General features: G+C 51.7%; 1 protein-coding gene across 1 annotated transcript in view; it reads left to right on the plus strand.

Annotated features, from left to right (window-relative positions):
• Zc3h3 (zinc finger CCCH-type containing 3) overlaps positions 1–14,734 on the plus strand; it is an 83,758-nt gene that overhangs the window by 63,451 nt on the left and 5,573 nt on the right. Inside the window, exon 9 of the mRNA XM_027948372.3 lies at positions 1,928–2,059. Within this exon, the coding sequence (XP_027804173.2) occupies positions 1,928–2,059 (132 nt within the window). The remainder of the gene's footprint in view (positions 1–1,927; positions 2,060–14,734) is intronic.

Raw genomic sequence — 14,734 nt, forward strand, 5'->3', positions numbered from 1 at the left:
TGGAAGGGTTCGGGTGTTCTGGCCTGCATGACTCCATAGACTTATTCAAGCCAGGGAGGGTCCCCTACCTGGGGGATTGAGAGTGCTGAGGTCTGTGATTCATGCTGGCTAAAGCTCCCAGAGCCTGGGGCAGGAGGCCAGGGGGCCTTGCCCCATGCCGAGGCCTGCCCACAGGCCCTGGGAACCCAGCCTGGCCATGGGTGTGGGGAAGGGCTGGGTGTGGGGCTGCAGCTGAAGGAGGCGTGTGGGCAAGGCCCACTGCTGCTCCGACAGCTTTTCCCCTTGAGGAGCTTGGAGAGAATCAGCATTTTTCTCCCTAATCGCGCTTCGAAACTCTGTCGTGAGCAATTTGGAAATTCACGTCGAGTTTCGGGTTCATTAAGCGCCAGCTCCAAAGCCGGTGCACACTCCACACTGTCTAATGTGTGGGCCCGCACCAGCGCCCTGAATTAATGTTATTGTTATTTGTGTGGACGTGGTAGGGTGCAAACAAGGTTAATTGAAATGAGAACGCAGTTTCCTCTTGGTAACGGCCCCGCTCTGACAGCCAGGAGGAGCTCCGTTTGGTGTAAGAGTTGGCTTTATTATCCCTTTTTATTAGAGCTAATTTGGGCTCTATATCAAAAACCACATTAAGGGAATTGTCTGCAGCCGCACCACCACCAGCCCCAAACAGGGCCCCCAGCCCCTCTCCCCTCTGCGGCTGCAGTTAAAAGACAATTAAAAATAAACTCTTGCTCAGTAAATCACCCTTTGTTTCTTTGATTTCTCCCTCCTTCCCCCTTAGCTCCAGGGCTGCTGCCCAGGCCTTTTCTTCCCTTCTTGGCCCTCAGACAGGTTCCTGCCCCTACCTTATATTTCACCCTAGAAAAGTGACATTTTACAGCTTCCGGGTGCCCCAGAACCATGGAGGGCTCCCAGCCCACCGCTGGCCTCGGTGCTGAGCACCTTGGGCAAGCCAGGACTCTCAGCGTGGGCAAGGAGGTGACTCCCTGGGGGTGAGAGTGGGGGGTCTGACCCAGGGCCTCAGGAGGGGGTCCCAGGGAAGTCCTGCTGAGGCCTTCGGGTGGGCTCCATACTGGACCAGGGCAAGTGACACCACTGCACTCCCCCAGATGTCCCAGGAAGGAGCTGGTGTCTGGCCCACAAGGGGAGCAGGGAGTCTCCCGGAAGTTTTAGAAACATGCCCTGCTTCCTTCCCTGGGTGACCCCACCCAGCTCCTGTTCACGAAGGCCTCAGTTTTGCCCCCTGGGAGAGGGGTGGACTGCATTTCTTACCTCTCCCAACCCAGATGGTGATAACAAGCAGCAGCCCCGGCCAGAGGTCAGTGGGGCTGCGGCTCTGTGCTGGGGAAGGAAGAGGGAAAGTCAGGCTGGGCTCATGAACCTCTGTGCAGCCTGCCAGGGGCATCCATGCTGCCTATACTGGGCCCTCAGATCTCCCCTGAGCCCCTCCTGTTGCCAGGCTTCAGTGCCACCCTGTGGTCAGGGCCAGACCAAGCCTGCTCCAAGACACATGTCAGGTGGCTAGAGAATCTCCAGCTTGATGCCTGGCCCTAAGGCTCTCCTGTGTGAACACTGGCCCCGTGGGCTGTGACTCCCGGGCATCTGGGCCATGGTTAGTGGCTGGAAGTCCAGACTGCCGTCTTGCCCTGGACATTGAGGGATTTGGGGGATAGTATACCTGCCCCAAGACCCCTCAGGCTGACAGAGTGAGGGTAGATGTGCTTCTGGGTCACCTAGGAAGGGGGGTCTGACTGTGAGCAAGCAGCTCCCTTGCCCAGCAGGATGCATCCACTTCACCCCTGTGGGGGCCACAGTGGGACCCTGGACAGGGCCTCTGCGTCCTTGTGCTGCTGCCTGTAGAGCGGCTGTGGTTGCTAGGGCGTGGGTCGCTGGCCCTCACCGTCTGCCCTCCCTCCCGCAGATGCCTGTGTGCTCCTACTTTCTGAAGGGGATCTGCAGCAACAGTGACTGCCCCTATAGCCACGTTTACGTGTCTCGGAAGGCCGAGGTCTGCAGCGACTTCCTCAAAGGTTACTGCCCGCTGGGTGCCAAGGTGAGGCCCGCAGGCAGGCATGGGCAGCCTCCCACAGCCCTGACCTTACGTCTCCCTCACAGGCAACTCTGGCCCAGTGACTTGCCAGGGGCTTGTGCAGTGTGAGCCGAGGGAAAGTGAGGCCAGAGTACCCAGGTCCCCCAGGGCAGCAGGGTGTACAGTGGGTTCACCCCACTGCATGGTGGGCCAGGGATGCAATGGCTGGGGAGGCAAAACCCCTGAGAGACTGCTGTGGGGTGAAGGGGGGTGAAGGTCAGGGTTGGAAGAGCTGTGGGTAGGTATGGAGCCGTGGCCATCTTAGGGTGGCAGGTGTTGGTAGCCCACACCCACATTGCCTGGGATGGAAGGGCTGGGCAGAGCCGAGGGGTTGTCCAGAGGGGCAGGTGAGCCTAGGGTGAGCTGAGGCTGGACCTACTGGAAGTAGGTGGGCAGTGCCAGGTGGGCAGTTAGTGAACTGCTCTCAGGGGACTGGCTTGCCTTGTCCCAGCCCCTCACAGTTGCCTGTCTGGCTGCCAGGGCAGCTCAGTCTCGCCTGTGGCTGAGCACCAGTGGGGAACTTCCTTGGCCGAGCAAGCGGGGCCTTTCCCTCATTCACTAGGATCCTTCCTGATTCAGGGGGCTGGCCAGAGGTCCCTGCAGGCCTGACCCACTGGGACCCTTTTCCCCAGCCTCCCACAAGACCTGGGCCAGGGGCCATAGAGAGAACTCTTCAGTCCCTGGCACCCTGAGAGCATCTGTGTTGCACAACCCAGGGGCCTTATGGCAAGGCCCACTCCTGCCCCTTCTAGCTGCAAAGCCTGGGAACATGGTCCTGTGGTGGGCCTGCAGATTGGAGGGAGGACCCCCAATGAAGGTGAGGTCACCAAGCACCAGGGTTGTGTGAGTGCTGGGCCACGCCCCCCCCAGAGCTGGAAAGGCCCAGGTGGCACGCACAGGAGCACCTCCCTCACTGGCTGCACTCGAGAGGACCCACATAGGAGCTCTCCAACACCTGCCCTGCCTCCCTAGAGGTCTGACACCCGCTTCCAGGGAAGACCTGAGACAGTGGGTCCCTGGAGCCAGCCCCGACTCCTGCTGCTGCACTGCCTGCTCACAACATGGGCCCTAACGTGGAGCTGGGGGTCACCTTGATGGGCACCTGGGCACTGGGCAGGGAAACCCTCCAGGCCCTGGTCCAGGTAGGGGGGCAGGACCCATGGAGGCAACAGACAATTATTGTAAAATATTCCAATTTAAATGAAAGTATCAAAGCGATATTTAAGTTCTGCTTCTATTAGTGGAAGTGCTTACTGTGTACGTTTCTGCGCGTCAGGCTGCGTCCTGCCACATGATGGATAGCAGCTTGTGATTACATAGGGGAAAGCGCTGAGCAGGCCAGATCCAGCAGCAGGGAGGCAGCAGCCTGGACCTCGAAGGGTTAATTTTATTCTCTAAATAATAGGAAAAATGCTGAGTCGTCACCTTGCGCCTGGAGTGCGAGTCCTCAGTGGGCCCCAGAGAGCTTGCGATATTCCACTGAATCAAGTGGAATTGTTAACCTTGCTTCGTGAAGCCATGCTTGTTAAAGAGGTGCACTCCCTTCTCTCCTGAATAATTCAGGCTGGGAGTAAATCTATGCTCCTTCCCTTTCTCATGGCCAGGCTCAGAAGTCAGTTTCCTCCAGACAGACAGCCCCAGGCCAGCTGTCCCCACCCTCCTGGACTTTAGGACAGATTGGTCATGCAGGCCAGTTGTCTTGCATGCCTCTCACCCTGGGGGTCTGACATGACCTCTGCCTAGAGCAGGGAGTGGCAGGTGTGGGCTGTGTTCCCTTTGCCTCCTGGCAGTAGTCACAGGGGCTAGCCTTGACTGCTGGATAGATATGAGGCCAGGAGGCTCTCTGCCTGTCTCCTCCTGGTTTTGCACATTATGTGGGAATCTTGAAGCCCTTGATGTTTCCGGTCGCTGAATTCATTTTCCATCTTTCCTCCCACAAACTCTGTGAGCCGGTGCCCTGCGTGGAAGAGCACCCTTGTCTGCCTCTCCATTCTTCTGTGTGTCTGCATGCACTTTTAACTCATCGCTCCCGTTGCTCCCGTTTGGCTGCCCGAGGCCTTTGCTGCTGGCTCCTGTCCCACGTGCAGCCCCGGAGTGTCTAGAGCTCTTCCCTCATTTCTGGTCTCACAGAAAGCTCCAGCTCTGGAATGGCCACTTGCCCAAGAGTCTTGGTTCCTTTGGGGCTTGTTTAAAACGGGCGTTCAGGTGTTGGATGTGGCAGAGCGCCCTGTCGCCAGCCCGTGCGCAGAGCTGGGGATGCAGGTGTGCGTGTGGGCAGCTGTCCTTCTCAGGGTGTGTGTGTGTTCTGCTCAGCCTGCTTCACCATGCCTGCCAGTGGCCAGACCCACCTCCATGGCCTGGCAAGTGCTGGGCTTCAGCTCCCGTAGTCTGCCCACTCTGGTGCTCCTGGAACCCCGCCCTTACCCTTCTGCTCTAAGCAGAGGTCACATCAGCTCCTCCAAGGGCCACTCAGAGTACCTGCTGTTCTGATGCAGTGGTCCCATGGCCACACATCACCCTCGCCAGGTGTCCTTTGTTCAGTCAAAAATCCTTATTTTTTCTGTGGGGCGTAGACCTGGCGTGGTGTCGACCTGGCGTGGTATTCTTGGCTTGCAGGCTGTGGGTCTGTGCAGGGCCTGCCCCACCCACGCTCTCCGAGAGCCTCTGCCTCTGCTTCTGCTGGCTTCACTGGCCATGGCAAGCAAGGCAGTGTGGTGACAGGTCCTGCCACCCTCCAGGGCTGTTTCCTTTTTGTAAATTAGAAGGCCATTGTGGTAAAGGGGCCACACCCCTGCATGCTCACTGGGGTTAGTTAGTTGTTAATTGGCAAGTCAGCGGGGATCATACTCAGTGCTCCTCTTCTCCCCAAACTACTTCTCCCTGATTGTGGTGACCCTAAAAGAATAATAAAGTACTTTTTTTTTGAGACAGAATTTACATACCATGTAATTCACACATTTAAGTGTAGAAACCCGTTTCGGTGGGTTCTGTGTTCCTTACTGCTTCTATATACAGTGCTCAGGACTGAGCCCAGGGCTCAGACACAACAGGCAGCACTCGAATGTGGAGCTGGGTTGCAGGCCCCCACACCGTTAACTTTTTTTTTTTTTTTTGACTAGAGATTGAACCCAGGGATGCTTAACCACCAAGCCGTGTCCCCAGTCCTTTTTTATATTCTATTAGGGTCTCACTGAGTTGCTGAGGCTGGGTCTGAACTTGCGATCCTTCTGCCTCAGCCTCCTGGGATTGCAGGCTTGCCCCATGGCATTTAGCAACATTGTTGACTTTTTAAAAACTGTGCTACAGCCCGTGTGGTGGCTCACACCTGTAATCCTAGCTACTCAGAAGGTTGAGAAAGGAAGATCAAAAGTTCAAAGCCAGCCTCTCAGGGACTTGGCAAGACCCTGCCTCAAAATGAATTTTTAAAAAGTCTGGGGTGCAGCTCAGCGGTAGAGCACTTGCCTAGCATGTGGGAGGCCCTGGGTTCAATCTCTAAGACCACCAAAAAAAATTTTTTTGGTGCAATATGTATATAACAAAGTTTACGATCTTCACCATCTTTAGTGGACAACTCAGTGGCATGGATTTTTTTTTCATAGCCATGGCAGCTCCTCCAAGGGCCACTCAGAGTACCTGCTGTTCTGATGCAGTGGTGCCATCCATCGTTCCACGCCCCTGGGCCTCTGGAGACACAGTCAGCTGCGTACCCAGTCCTGCCCCAAAGCCAGAGGAGCTGGGAGCTGGCAGAGAGGCAGGGGCATCAGGGTCCAGCTCCAGCTCACGGGCTTGGGGGACACGCACCTCTGCTCCCAAGGGCACTGGGGGGGAACCACGCTGTGGCCTAGCTCAGCCCTGGGCTGCAGGCCCCACTTGGGTCAGCCACGGCTCTAGGCTGCTCATGTTCATCGTGGGTCATTACAGCAGCTGGGTCACAAGAAGCCCAGGTTCTCAGCCCAGCTCAGCCAGGCTGCCCGGGTGGAGGTTTGAGGAGGCAGTGTTTGGGGCACACCCAGCCCCCAGAGGGGCCCAGGGAAGAGGGGGCATAGAGAATGCTTACCATCGATGGACACCGAGGCTCCTAGACCACAGCTGCCCGATACTGGACCTTTCAGAGGCCACTTACCACACTGGCCTGAAGTTGCAGGATGAGAACTCAGGAATGGAGGGCAGGGGAGAGGGTCAGGTGCCATTTCTAACCAAGAGGACAAAGAGCATATTTTGGTTGATTCTAGAAAAGCAGTCCAGAGGCTGAGGTCCCAGAGAAGACCAGGACAGAAGGGAGCTTTGATCAGGAAACCTGGTCTCAGGTCTTCTGCCATGGTCCAGGCTTCTGACAAGATGGAAGGTTGAGGAGCCCTGAGTTCTGGGCCTGGGGTCCCTGGCTCCCTCACACATGCCCGCAGAGGAGAGGCAGGGCAACAGCTGTGCTGGCGGGGGCGCCTCCCTGGGCATGCCTGCCACTGCACGCCTCCAACAGGCAGGAGCCTGCCAGGCATGGCAGTGGAGCCCCCCATGGGGCAGCTGACTCCCAAGCAGAGCTTTAGACAGAAAGGCTCCCAGCACCCCAGTGCCCTGGGGGCCTGTGGTCACACAGTGAAGCTGAAGCCTGCACCAATGCCCCCCACAGCCAGCTGAGCCTGGGGCAGGGCGGGACCCAGAGGTATTGTCCTCGCGGCTCCTCACAGGACTCTGCAGAATGAGAGGCTGAGGACAGTGCCGCAGCGCCCCCAGAGCCAGGAGGAGGCAGGAGCTGCTCTGGGGGCGCCAGGTGTGGGAGGCAGCCCTGGTGGCCAGCTGAGTGAGGCCATCATGCTGGGCTGGCCAGCTGGCACAGGAGAGCAGGTGGGGCAGGCAGCCCGTGCCTGCGGAAGGTCTCTGCACAGTGTGGTGCAGCCATCACTGCTATCAGATGTTTCCAGAACTTTCTCATCACTCCAAGCAGGAACACTGTGAAATGTTAAGCAGTAACTCTCCTTTCCTCTCACCCACAACCCCTGGCACCCTGTCCAAGGCATTTCCCATGAATGGCATCACACCGTGTTTGTCCTTTTATGCCTGACTTCTTCCACTGGCATCGTCTCTTCAAGGTCTATCCGCGTGGTGGTGGGTGTCAGCTTCACTCCGTCTCAGGGCTCAAGGGTATTCTATCCTGTGTGTGCACAGGTTCTGCTCATCTGTGCACACACGGTGGTTCTACCTTTGGGCTGCCGTGATAATGCCACAGTGATATTGGCACACATCCATCTGCCTTCACGAGCCTTGGTGTGTACCCAGGAGTGGAGTTGCTGGACCATATGGGGATCCTGTTTAGCTTATTGAGAAACCAGGCCAGTTACATTCCGTGTGGCTGAACCCTTTCCCATCCCACCAGCAGTGAATGAGGGTTTACTTTCTCCATGTCCGCCTGCCTCTTGTTGAATTGGTAACAATTTTCCTGAAATTTTTAGAGTGTGTATATACGTATGTATACACACACACACACACACACACATATGTATGATCATGTCATCTGCAATCAGAGGTGATTTTGTATTCTCTGTTTCATTCAAAAGTCTTTTCTTACTTTTCCCTGCCTAATTGCTGTGGCTAGGACTTCCAGTACTGTGTCAGGTGGAAGTGGTGACAGTGGGCACCCTTGTCCTGTTCTTCATCTTGGAAGAGTGTTCATGTTTCGCCACTGAATATGATGGTAGCACTGGGCTTTTCATGTATGGCATTTATCATGCTGAGGACTTCCCCTTCTACCACTAGTTTGTTGGGTGTTTTTTTATTACCAAAGGGTATGGAATTTTGTCAAACCTTATTTTATACATCAATTGAGATGATCTTGAGGGGGGGCTTTTTCTTCATTCTATTAAGTTGGTCAGTTAATGACATTGACCACATTGAATCATAATCAGTCACAATCAACATATCGATGTTTGCATGTCAAACCATCCTTGCATTCTGAAACCAGATCCCATGCAGTCATGACATATAATCCTTTTAACATACTGGAGAATTTGGTTTACAATTATTTTGTTCAGGATTTTCTCATTAATATTCATGAAGGATATTGGTCTGTGGTTTTCTTTTTCTCTTTTCTCTCTCTCTCTCTTTTTTTTTTTTTTTTTACTATTTTGCACCAGTTTTTTTTAATTGATTTTTTAAAATAAATAACAGCGAAATGCATTACAACTCATATTACACACATAGAGCACAATTTTTCATACCTCTGGTTGTATATAAAGTATGTTCACACCAATTCATGTCCTCATACATGTACTTTGGATAATGATGTCCATCACATTCCACCATCACTGCTAACCCCCTGCCCTCTCCCCACTCTCCCTTCTCCTCCCATCCCTCTCCCCTATCTAGCCCGTGGTATTCTTATACTGTCTTTCTCTGGCTTTGATATGAGGATAATGCTGACCTTGCAGAATGAGTTAGTAAATATTCCCTCCTCTTAAATTTTTGGGAAGAATTTGAGGAGAATTGGTGCTCATTCACCAATGAGGCCTTCTGCTCTCAGGTTTTCATTCTTGGGAGGTTCTTGATTACTGATTGAATCTCTTTAACTATATAAAGGTTAATTCAGACTTACTTGAGTCAGTTTTGGTATAGATTGTGTATTTCTATAAATTGGTCCATTTCATCTAAATTATCAAAATTTTTAATTATTTCCCAGTTATTGTTTTGATGTCTTTCAGGTCTGTAGTGATCACAGTTTCAGGGCTGGATATATAGCTCAGTTGGTAAAGTGCTTGCCTTTACCAACTAAAATTCAATCCCCAGCATCACCAAAAAAAAAAAAAAAAAAAAAAAAGTTTCTTTCCTGGTACTGGAAAGAGGTGACTTTAATGTTTTCATTAAAGTTTTTTTGCAAGAGACTTGTCAATTTCATTGATCTTTTCAAAGAACCAGCTCTTCATTTCACTGATTTTTTTCCATTTGTTTTTTCTTTTGATTTCATTGCTTTCTGCTCTTACTGTGTTTCTGACTGCTTTGGATCTGTTTTGCTCTTTTTCCCTTGTAGCTTTCTTGAGATGGGATCTTGATAATTAATTTGAAGTTGTTCCTTTTTTTTTTTTTTTTAAGTTTTCTTTCTTTCTTTTTAAAATTTTTTTTTAAGTTGTAGATGGACACAGTATCTTTATTTGTTTGTTTGTTTGTTTGTTTTATGTGCTGCTGAGGATCAAACCCAGGGTCTCACACCTGCGAGGCAAGTGCTCTGCCACTGAGCCCCAGCCCTAGCCCCAGCCCCAGCCCTGGGGTTTTCTTTCTCAGATACTAATACAACCACTCCTGATTTTTTTGGAAAAAGTCTGTGTGATACATCTTTTTTCCATCTTTTTATTTTCACTTTACCAATGTATTATGTTTGAAGTAACCATTCTTTTTTTTTAATTTTTTTTAAATTTTAACTAGTTATACATGACAGCAGGATGCATTCATGCACTTTGATATATCATACATAGATGGGATATAATTTCTCATTTTTCTGAGTGTACACGTTGCAAAATCATATTGGTCAAGCAGTCACATATACACATACAGTGATAATGTCTGTTTCATTCTCTCTCTCCTGTCCCCACTTCCCCTCCCATCCCCTCCCATCCCTTCCCTCTACCTAAACTAAGGTAATGCTGTTCTTCCCTAGTGCCCGTCCCCACCCGCCTTACTGTGAGTTAGTATCTGCACATTAGAGAAAACACTCGGCCTTTGGTTTTGTGGGATTGGCTTATTTCGCTTAGCATGGTATTCTCCAACTCCAACTATTTACTGGCAAATGCCAACCAATCATTTTTATAGACAGCAAATAGTTGTCACATTATTAAATCCACTATGCACTTGTTATCTTTTAATTAGTGTATTTATGCGATTTACACTTAGTGTAGTTTTGATCTATCAAGGCTTAAGTCTGTCATTGGTTTGGTTGTTGTTTTGTTCTTTCTGGTTTTTGGTTTCTTGGTTTTGTCTTGTTCCTGCCTTCTGTGGATTGCTTTTTAGAATTGTATTTTGATTTATCTATAATATTTTTAGTATATGTCTTTATATAGTTTTCTTAATGGTTTTCCTAGGTGTTATATATTCATAACTAATCAAAGCCTACTGGTATTGGCATTTTATCAGTTTGAATCAAGTGTGGGAAGCGTTATGTCCCTTTAGCCTTCTCCATGTGTAGTTGTCCTAAGTGTTTTCTCCACATACATTTGGAACCACACTAGACACTATTATAATTCTCACTTCCACCACAAACATGATTTAGGAAACTTGAGAAAGAAAATCCACTGTGTCTGTCCGTATTTTTGTTTATCCTCTTCTTTATTCCTTCCTGCTGTTCAAGGGCTTTTTTTCTCCATCATCTTTCTGTTTAGAAGACTTCTATATTCATTTTTTTCCTTTTTTTTAACTGGAGATGGAGTCTTGCTGAGTTGTCTGCGTCAGCCTCTAATTGGTGGGCTCCAGTGATCTTCCCACTTCAGCCTCTGTTACCACCACCTGCACCTGACCCTTACTTTTCATGGTAGATCAACTGATGACCAATTATTTAACTTTTCTTTCATCTGAGAATGTGTTGATTTCCCCTTTATTCCTCGGGGTGGGGGCATATCTCCAAATGTAAGATTCTTGGTTGACAGTTCTTTCAGTTTGAAAAATGTCATGCCTCCTACTTCTGTCCTCCATGATATCTGATAACTTCACTATTGTTTGAACATTTTTCCACGCCATCAGCTCTCAGGCTCCTGTATGTGTCCCCTTTCCTGTGGACAGGCCTGGATCTTTGTCCCCTCCTGAGGCCCTCTTTCCCTGCTCTGCTTATAGCCACACGTCTCTGCACGCTTGCCGTGGTCTTGCCTGCATGGCTGTCTTGGCCTGCGGGATGTCTTGGCACAGACCAGGGACACTGCACACCCTGGTCCTCGCTGCTGCTAACCTCCCAGTCTCCTCTGCCCACCACACCCCGGGACCACACCTGGCTCTGCCCCTCTCAGAGCTCTGGCCTCCACCTCTGCCTCCTGTTCCCCCCACTGGCAGATCTCGCACCTCTTCTGCCCTTCTCGTAAGCCCTCCCCAGACCTCTCGCCACACACAACTGCCTTCCAGCTGCTGTGTCCCAGCTGACCTGCCCACTCCAGCTCATGCTGCTCCCTGGTGAGCACACCCCTCCCACAGCCTCAGCCCTGTGCTCCTCCCTCCGGGGCCTCTCAGCCCTGTCCTGAAGTGGGCGGTTCCCTGGGGTTTTCTTCCCCCGCCCCGCCCCCCCCTCCCCGCGCTCGCTCATTTGGGGCTACTGATGGCTTCTAGACCAGGTCCCTCCTGTAGCCCTACATCCTCCTCATCCTCTGCTGTCCCCATCTGCTGCGCCCATCCTTGGGCACAGACCCGTTGCTGTGGAGCTTCTTCCTCCTGTGGCCTCAGTGCCTTAGGATGAATACAGGGCCCACCCAACGACACCAGGCCCCACCTTCCGCCCACTCTGGCCTCACTGGGTACCTCTGGTGACTTGTACTGCCCCACTGCAGCACAAAGCTCATGGTCACTTATTGTGTTTAATGAACATTTACTTTGGAATCATTTTAGATTCCAAAAACATGCAGAGCCTCCAGGGAGCTCCCGCCTCCCATCCTGATGACACCCTCCGTGACCACAGCTAGCCAGCTAGCATCCAGACTCCAGAGCCAGCGGGGACACAGCCCTGCCAGCCTCTGCCAGCCTCCCTCAAGGCTGCACGGGGTTTCCTTGCTCCCTGATGCCCATTTCTGTCCGGGTGCAGCACGGTGTGTAGTCACCCGGGTCAGGGTGAACCAGGGAGCAGGTGAGGGAGGCCTTGACTTGGCCAGGCCAGCAAGAGTGGGGTGAGGGTCTGGAACATCTTCTTTGGACAGTGGGAAGGAGGCTGGTGTGTCCACTGTGAACAGGGTCCACCAACAGTTCATCCGTGGAGATGGTGCTGGCCGTGGCTTAGGGCCTGTGTCAAGCACTGGGTGATGTGGAGGGGCAGTGGCCCTGGACTTCTCTGGTGTGGGGGTTGCTGTGGACAGGCCAGTGGACACAGTCACCCAGAGATGAGTATGCCGAGCAGACCCACCTGGTCCCTGCAGGCCATCTGCCAGCACAGCCACCCCCCATGCTTGCCTTGGCCTAGAGTGGCAGCCAGTGAGGAAGGGCCCCTCTGCCCGCCATGTGCAAGGCCTCGCTATCTGATATGTGCTCCATGGGGCAGAACACAGTCTGACACCACTGTGGGATTTCCTTGAAGGCCCCTGATGACCTTCCTCAGTATCCTGAGGTGGGTGAAGAAGCTGGGTGACTAGTGAATTGCTTGAACATGGCTTTGGCTTTGCAGGCCTCTGACCTGACGCTCAGGTACCACGCCTGGGGCTGTACAAGGCCTGCACCCAGGGGCCAGCCACAGCGCCTCTCCAGGCCCCTCAGCACAGCAGATCCTGCCTCCAGCCGCCCTCGGGGTTGCCCAGCCTCCTTCCCTCCTGGCCACTGAGAGCACTGGCCAGTGTTGTGCCTGTTGGTCTGCATTTCTGACCTGAGGTGAGGCCGGCCCTCTTCCCGGGAGCCCTCATACCTCTCTTGGGGGCTTTCTGGTGAGGGGTGGGCATCTTCAGGAGGTTTGCGAGTGTAAGATAGGGATGTCACTGAAGTATAAACGGGTACTCGGTTTCTGTAGCCACACCATGGCGCGCATCTTCTTCCAGTGTGTGGTGTGGTTTTTTGTCTCTCTGTGGTATGATTTAAAGAACAAAAGTTCCTAACTTTAATGGATGTAGCTTTATCAGTCTTTTCCTTTGCAGTTTGCACCCTTAGTATCTGGTACAAGGAAACCTTCTGTACACCAACGCATGCTAAATTGCCTTCTGTCTTTAGGACTAGGATCTTATTTTTTGAGATACTGGCAATTGAACCCAGGGCCTCTCTACACTAGGCAAGCCTCTGTCCCGGGCCACACCCCAGGGCAGGGCTGGGACTTGGAATCCTCTGGAACTGGGTTTGGCCGGGATGCGAGGCAGAGCCCAGCCGCACTTGGCACAGTGCCCTGCTGCAGGCAGCCGTGCTCCCAGCAGTCCTCGTGCAGCCTGCCAGTCCAGCCCTTGCATGAGTGCAGGGTGCCTCCAGCTCCCTTCTCCTCACGGCTGGCTGTGCCTGAGCCAGTACCACACTTAAGTTATCTGAGCTTCGTGACTCAGTGGTGGAGTGCTTGACTAGCATGTGCAAGGCCCTGGGTTCTATCCCCAGGAATGCAAAAAATTAAAAATAATTCATAATAAAGCAAGTTCCTTCACCTCACTGATTTCCTTTAGTGAGGTTTTCATGGTTCTTACCTTTTATTCTTCCAAACATGTATTTTAACCTCTTTTTTTTTTTTTTTTTTTCCAGTGCTAGAGATTGAGCCCAGGGTCTCACGCATGCTAGGCAAAAGAATATTTTAAATCCGCTTTATTAAGTTAAAAAAAAATACTTTGGCCAAGTATGTAGCACACGCCTATAATCCCAGTGACTCGGAAGGCTGAGGCAGGAGGATCTCAAATTCAAGGCCAGCCTGGGCAACTTTGAGACCCTGTCTCAAACTAAAAATAACAAGTCTGGTGCAGTTCCCTGGGGTTCAATCCCCAGTACCAAGAACACAGAAAGGCCCCTTTGGGGTTCTAACAGGCGTCGTCTGGACCCTGTGGTAGAGGTGGTGATAGCTGCTGCTGCCTACGCCACAGTGAGCCTTGTGGACAGGAGGGTGGCACCCATCCTCCCTGTGCAGGCCTCTCTTGGATGTCTAGAGTTCTTGTTTTCTGATAGGTGTACCTCTGGCATGTTGTTTCGTGGGGGGGGTGGGGGGGTTGGTACTGGCGGTTGAATAGGGCTTCACAGATGCTAGGTGAGTGCTCTGTCACTGAGCTCAATCCCTTTTTATTTTATTTTGAGGCAAGTTCTCACTAAGTTGCAGAGGCTGACCTTGAACATGGGATCCTCCTGCCTCAGCCTCCTTAGTAACTGGGATTACAAGCTGGGCTGCCATGCCCAGCTTCTTATTTCTTTTTCTTTTTTTAATATTTATTTTTCAGTTGTAGTTGGACACAGTACCTTTATTTATTTATTTATTTCTATGTGGTGCTGAGGATCGAACCCAGGACCTCACACATGCTGGACAAGTGCTCTACCACTGAGCCACAGCCACAGCCCGTATTCTTTTGAGTCCAAATGCATTTTCTTGCCTGGTGCACTGGCTCGGATCCAGGACATGTGGATCGGTGGCCATGGGGCTTCTGGCCTTTCTCATTGACAGTGATGCTTTATGGAAGGCTGTCTAGAGTATGCTGAGGAGTCCCCTTCCACCACTAATTAGCTAAGTGTTCCTTTTTTCAACTTTGAATCAAGGCTGAATTTTATTAAATGCTGTTTTCCTATTTACTGAGGTGTTCATATGACTCTGCCCTTTGAGCCTGTTAAGGTACTATTAATCTCTGTTTATTGATTTTTCTTTTTCTTTTTGTCACTCTGTTTTTGTGCACTGACTTTCTGGTGTTGAACCAGCCTTGCATTCCACCCGATCCCGGGAGATCAGTGTCTCCATATGTTACAGACCATCTCTGGCTTGGGGAGGCGGGGTGCTCTGGCACCCTTTTTTGTAAGGTTGCCCCAAGTGGA

This window comes from Marmota flaviventris, chromosome 15 (genome assembly GCF_047511675.1).
Source record: "Marmota flaviventris isolate mMarFla1 chromosome 15, mMarFla1.hap1, whole genome shotgun sequence".
Taxonomy (NCBI): Eukaryota; Metazoa; Chordata; class Mammalia; order Rodentia; family Sciuridae; genus Marmota; species Marmota flaviventris.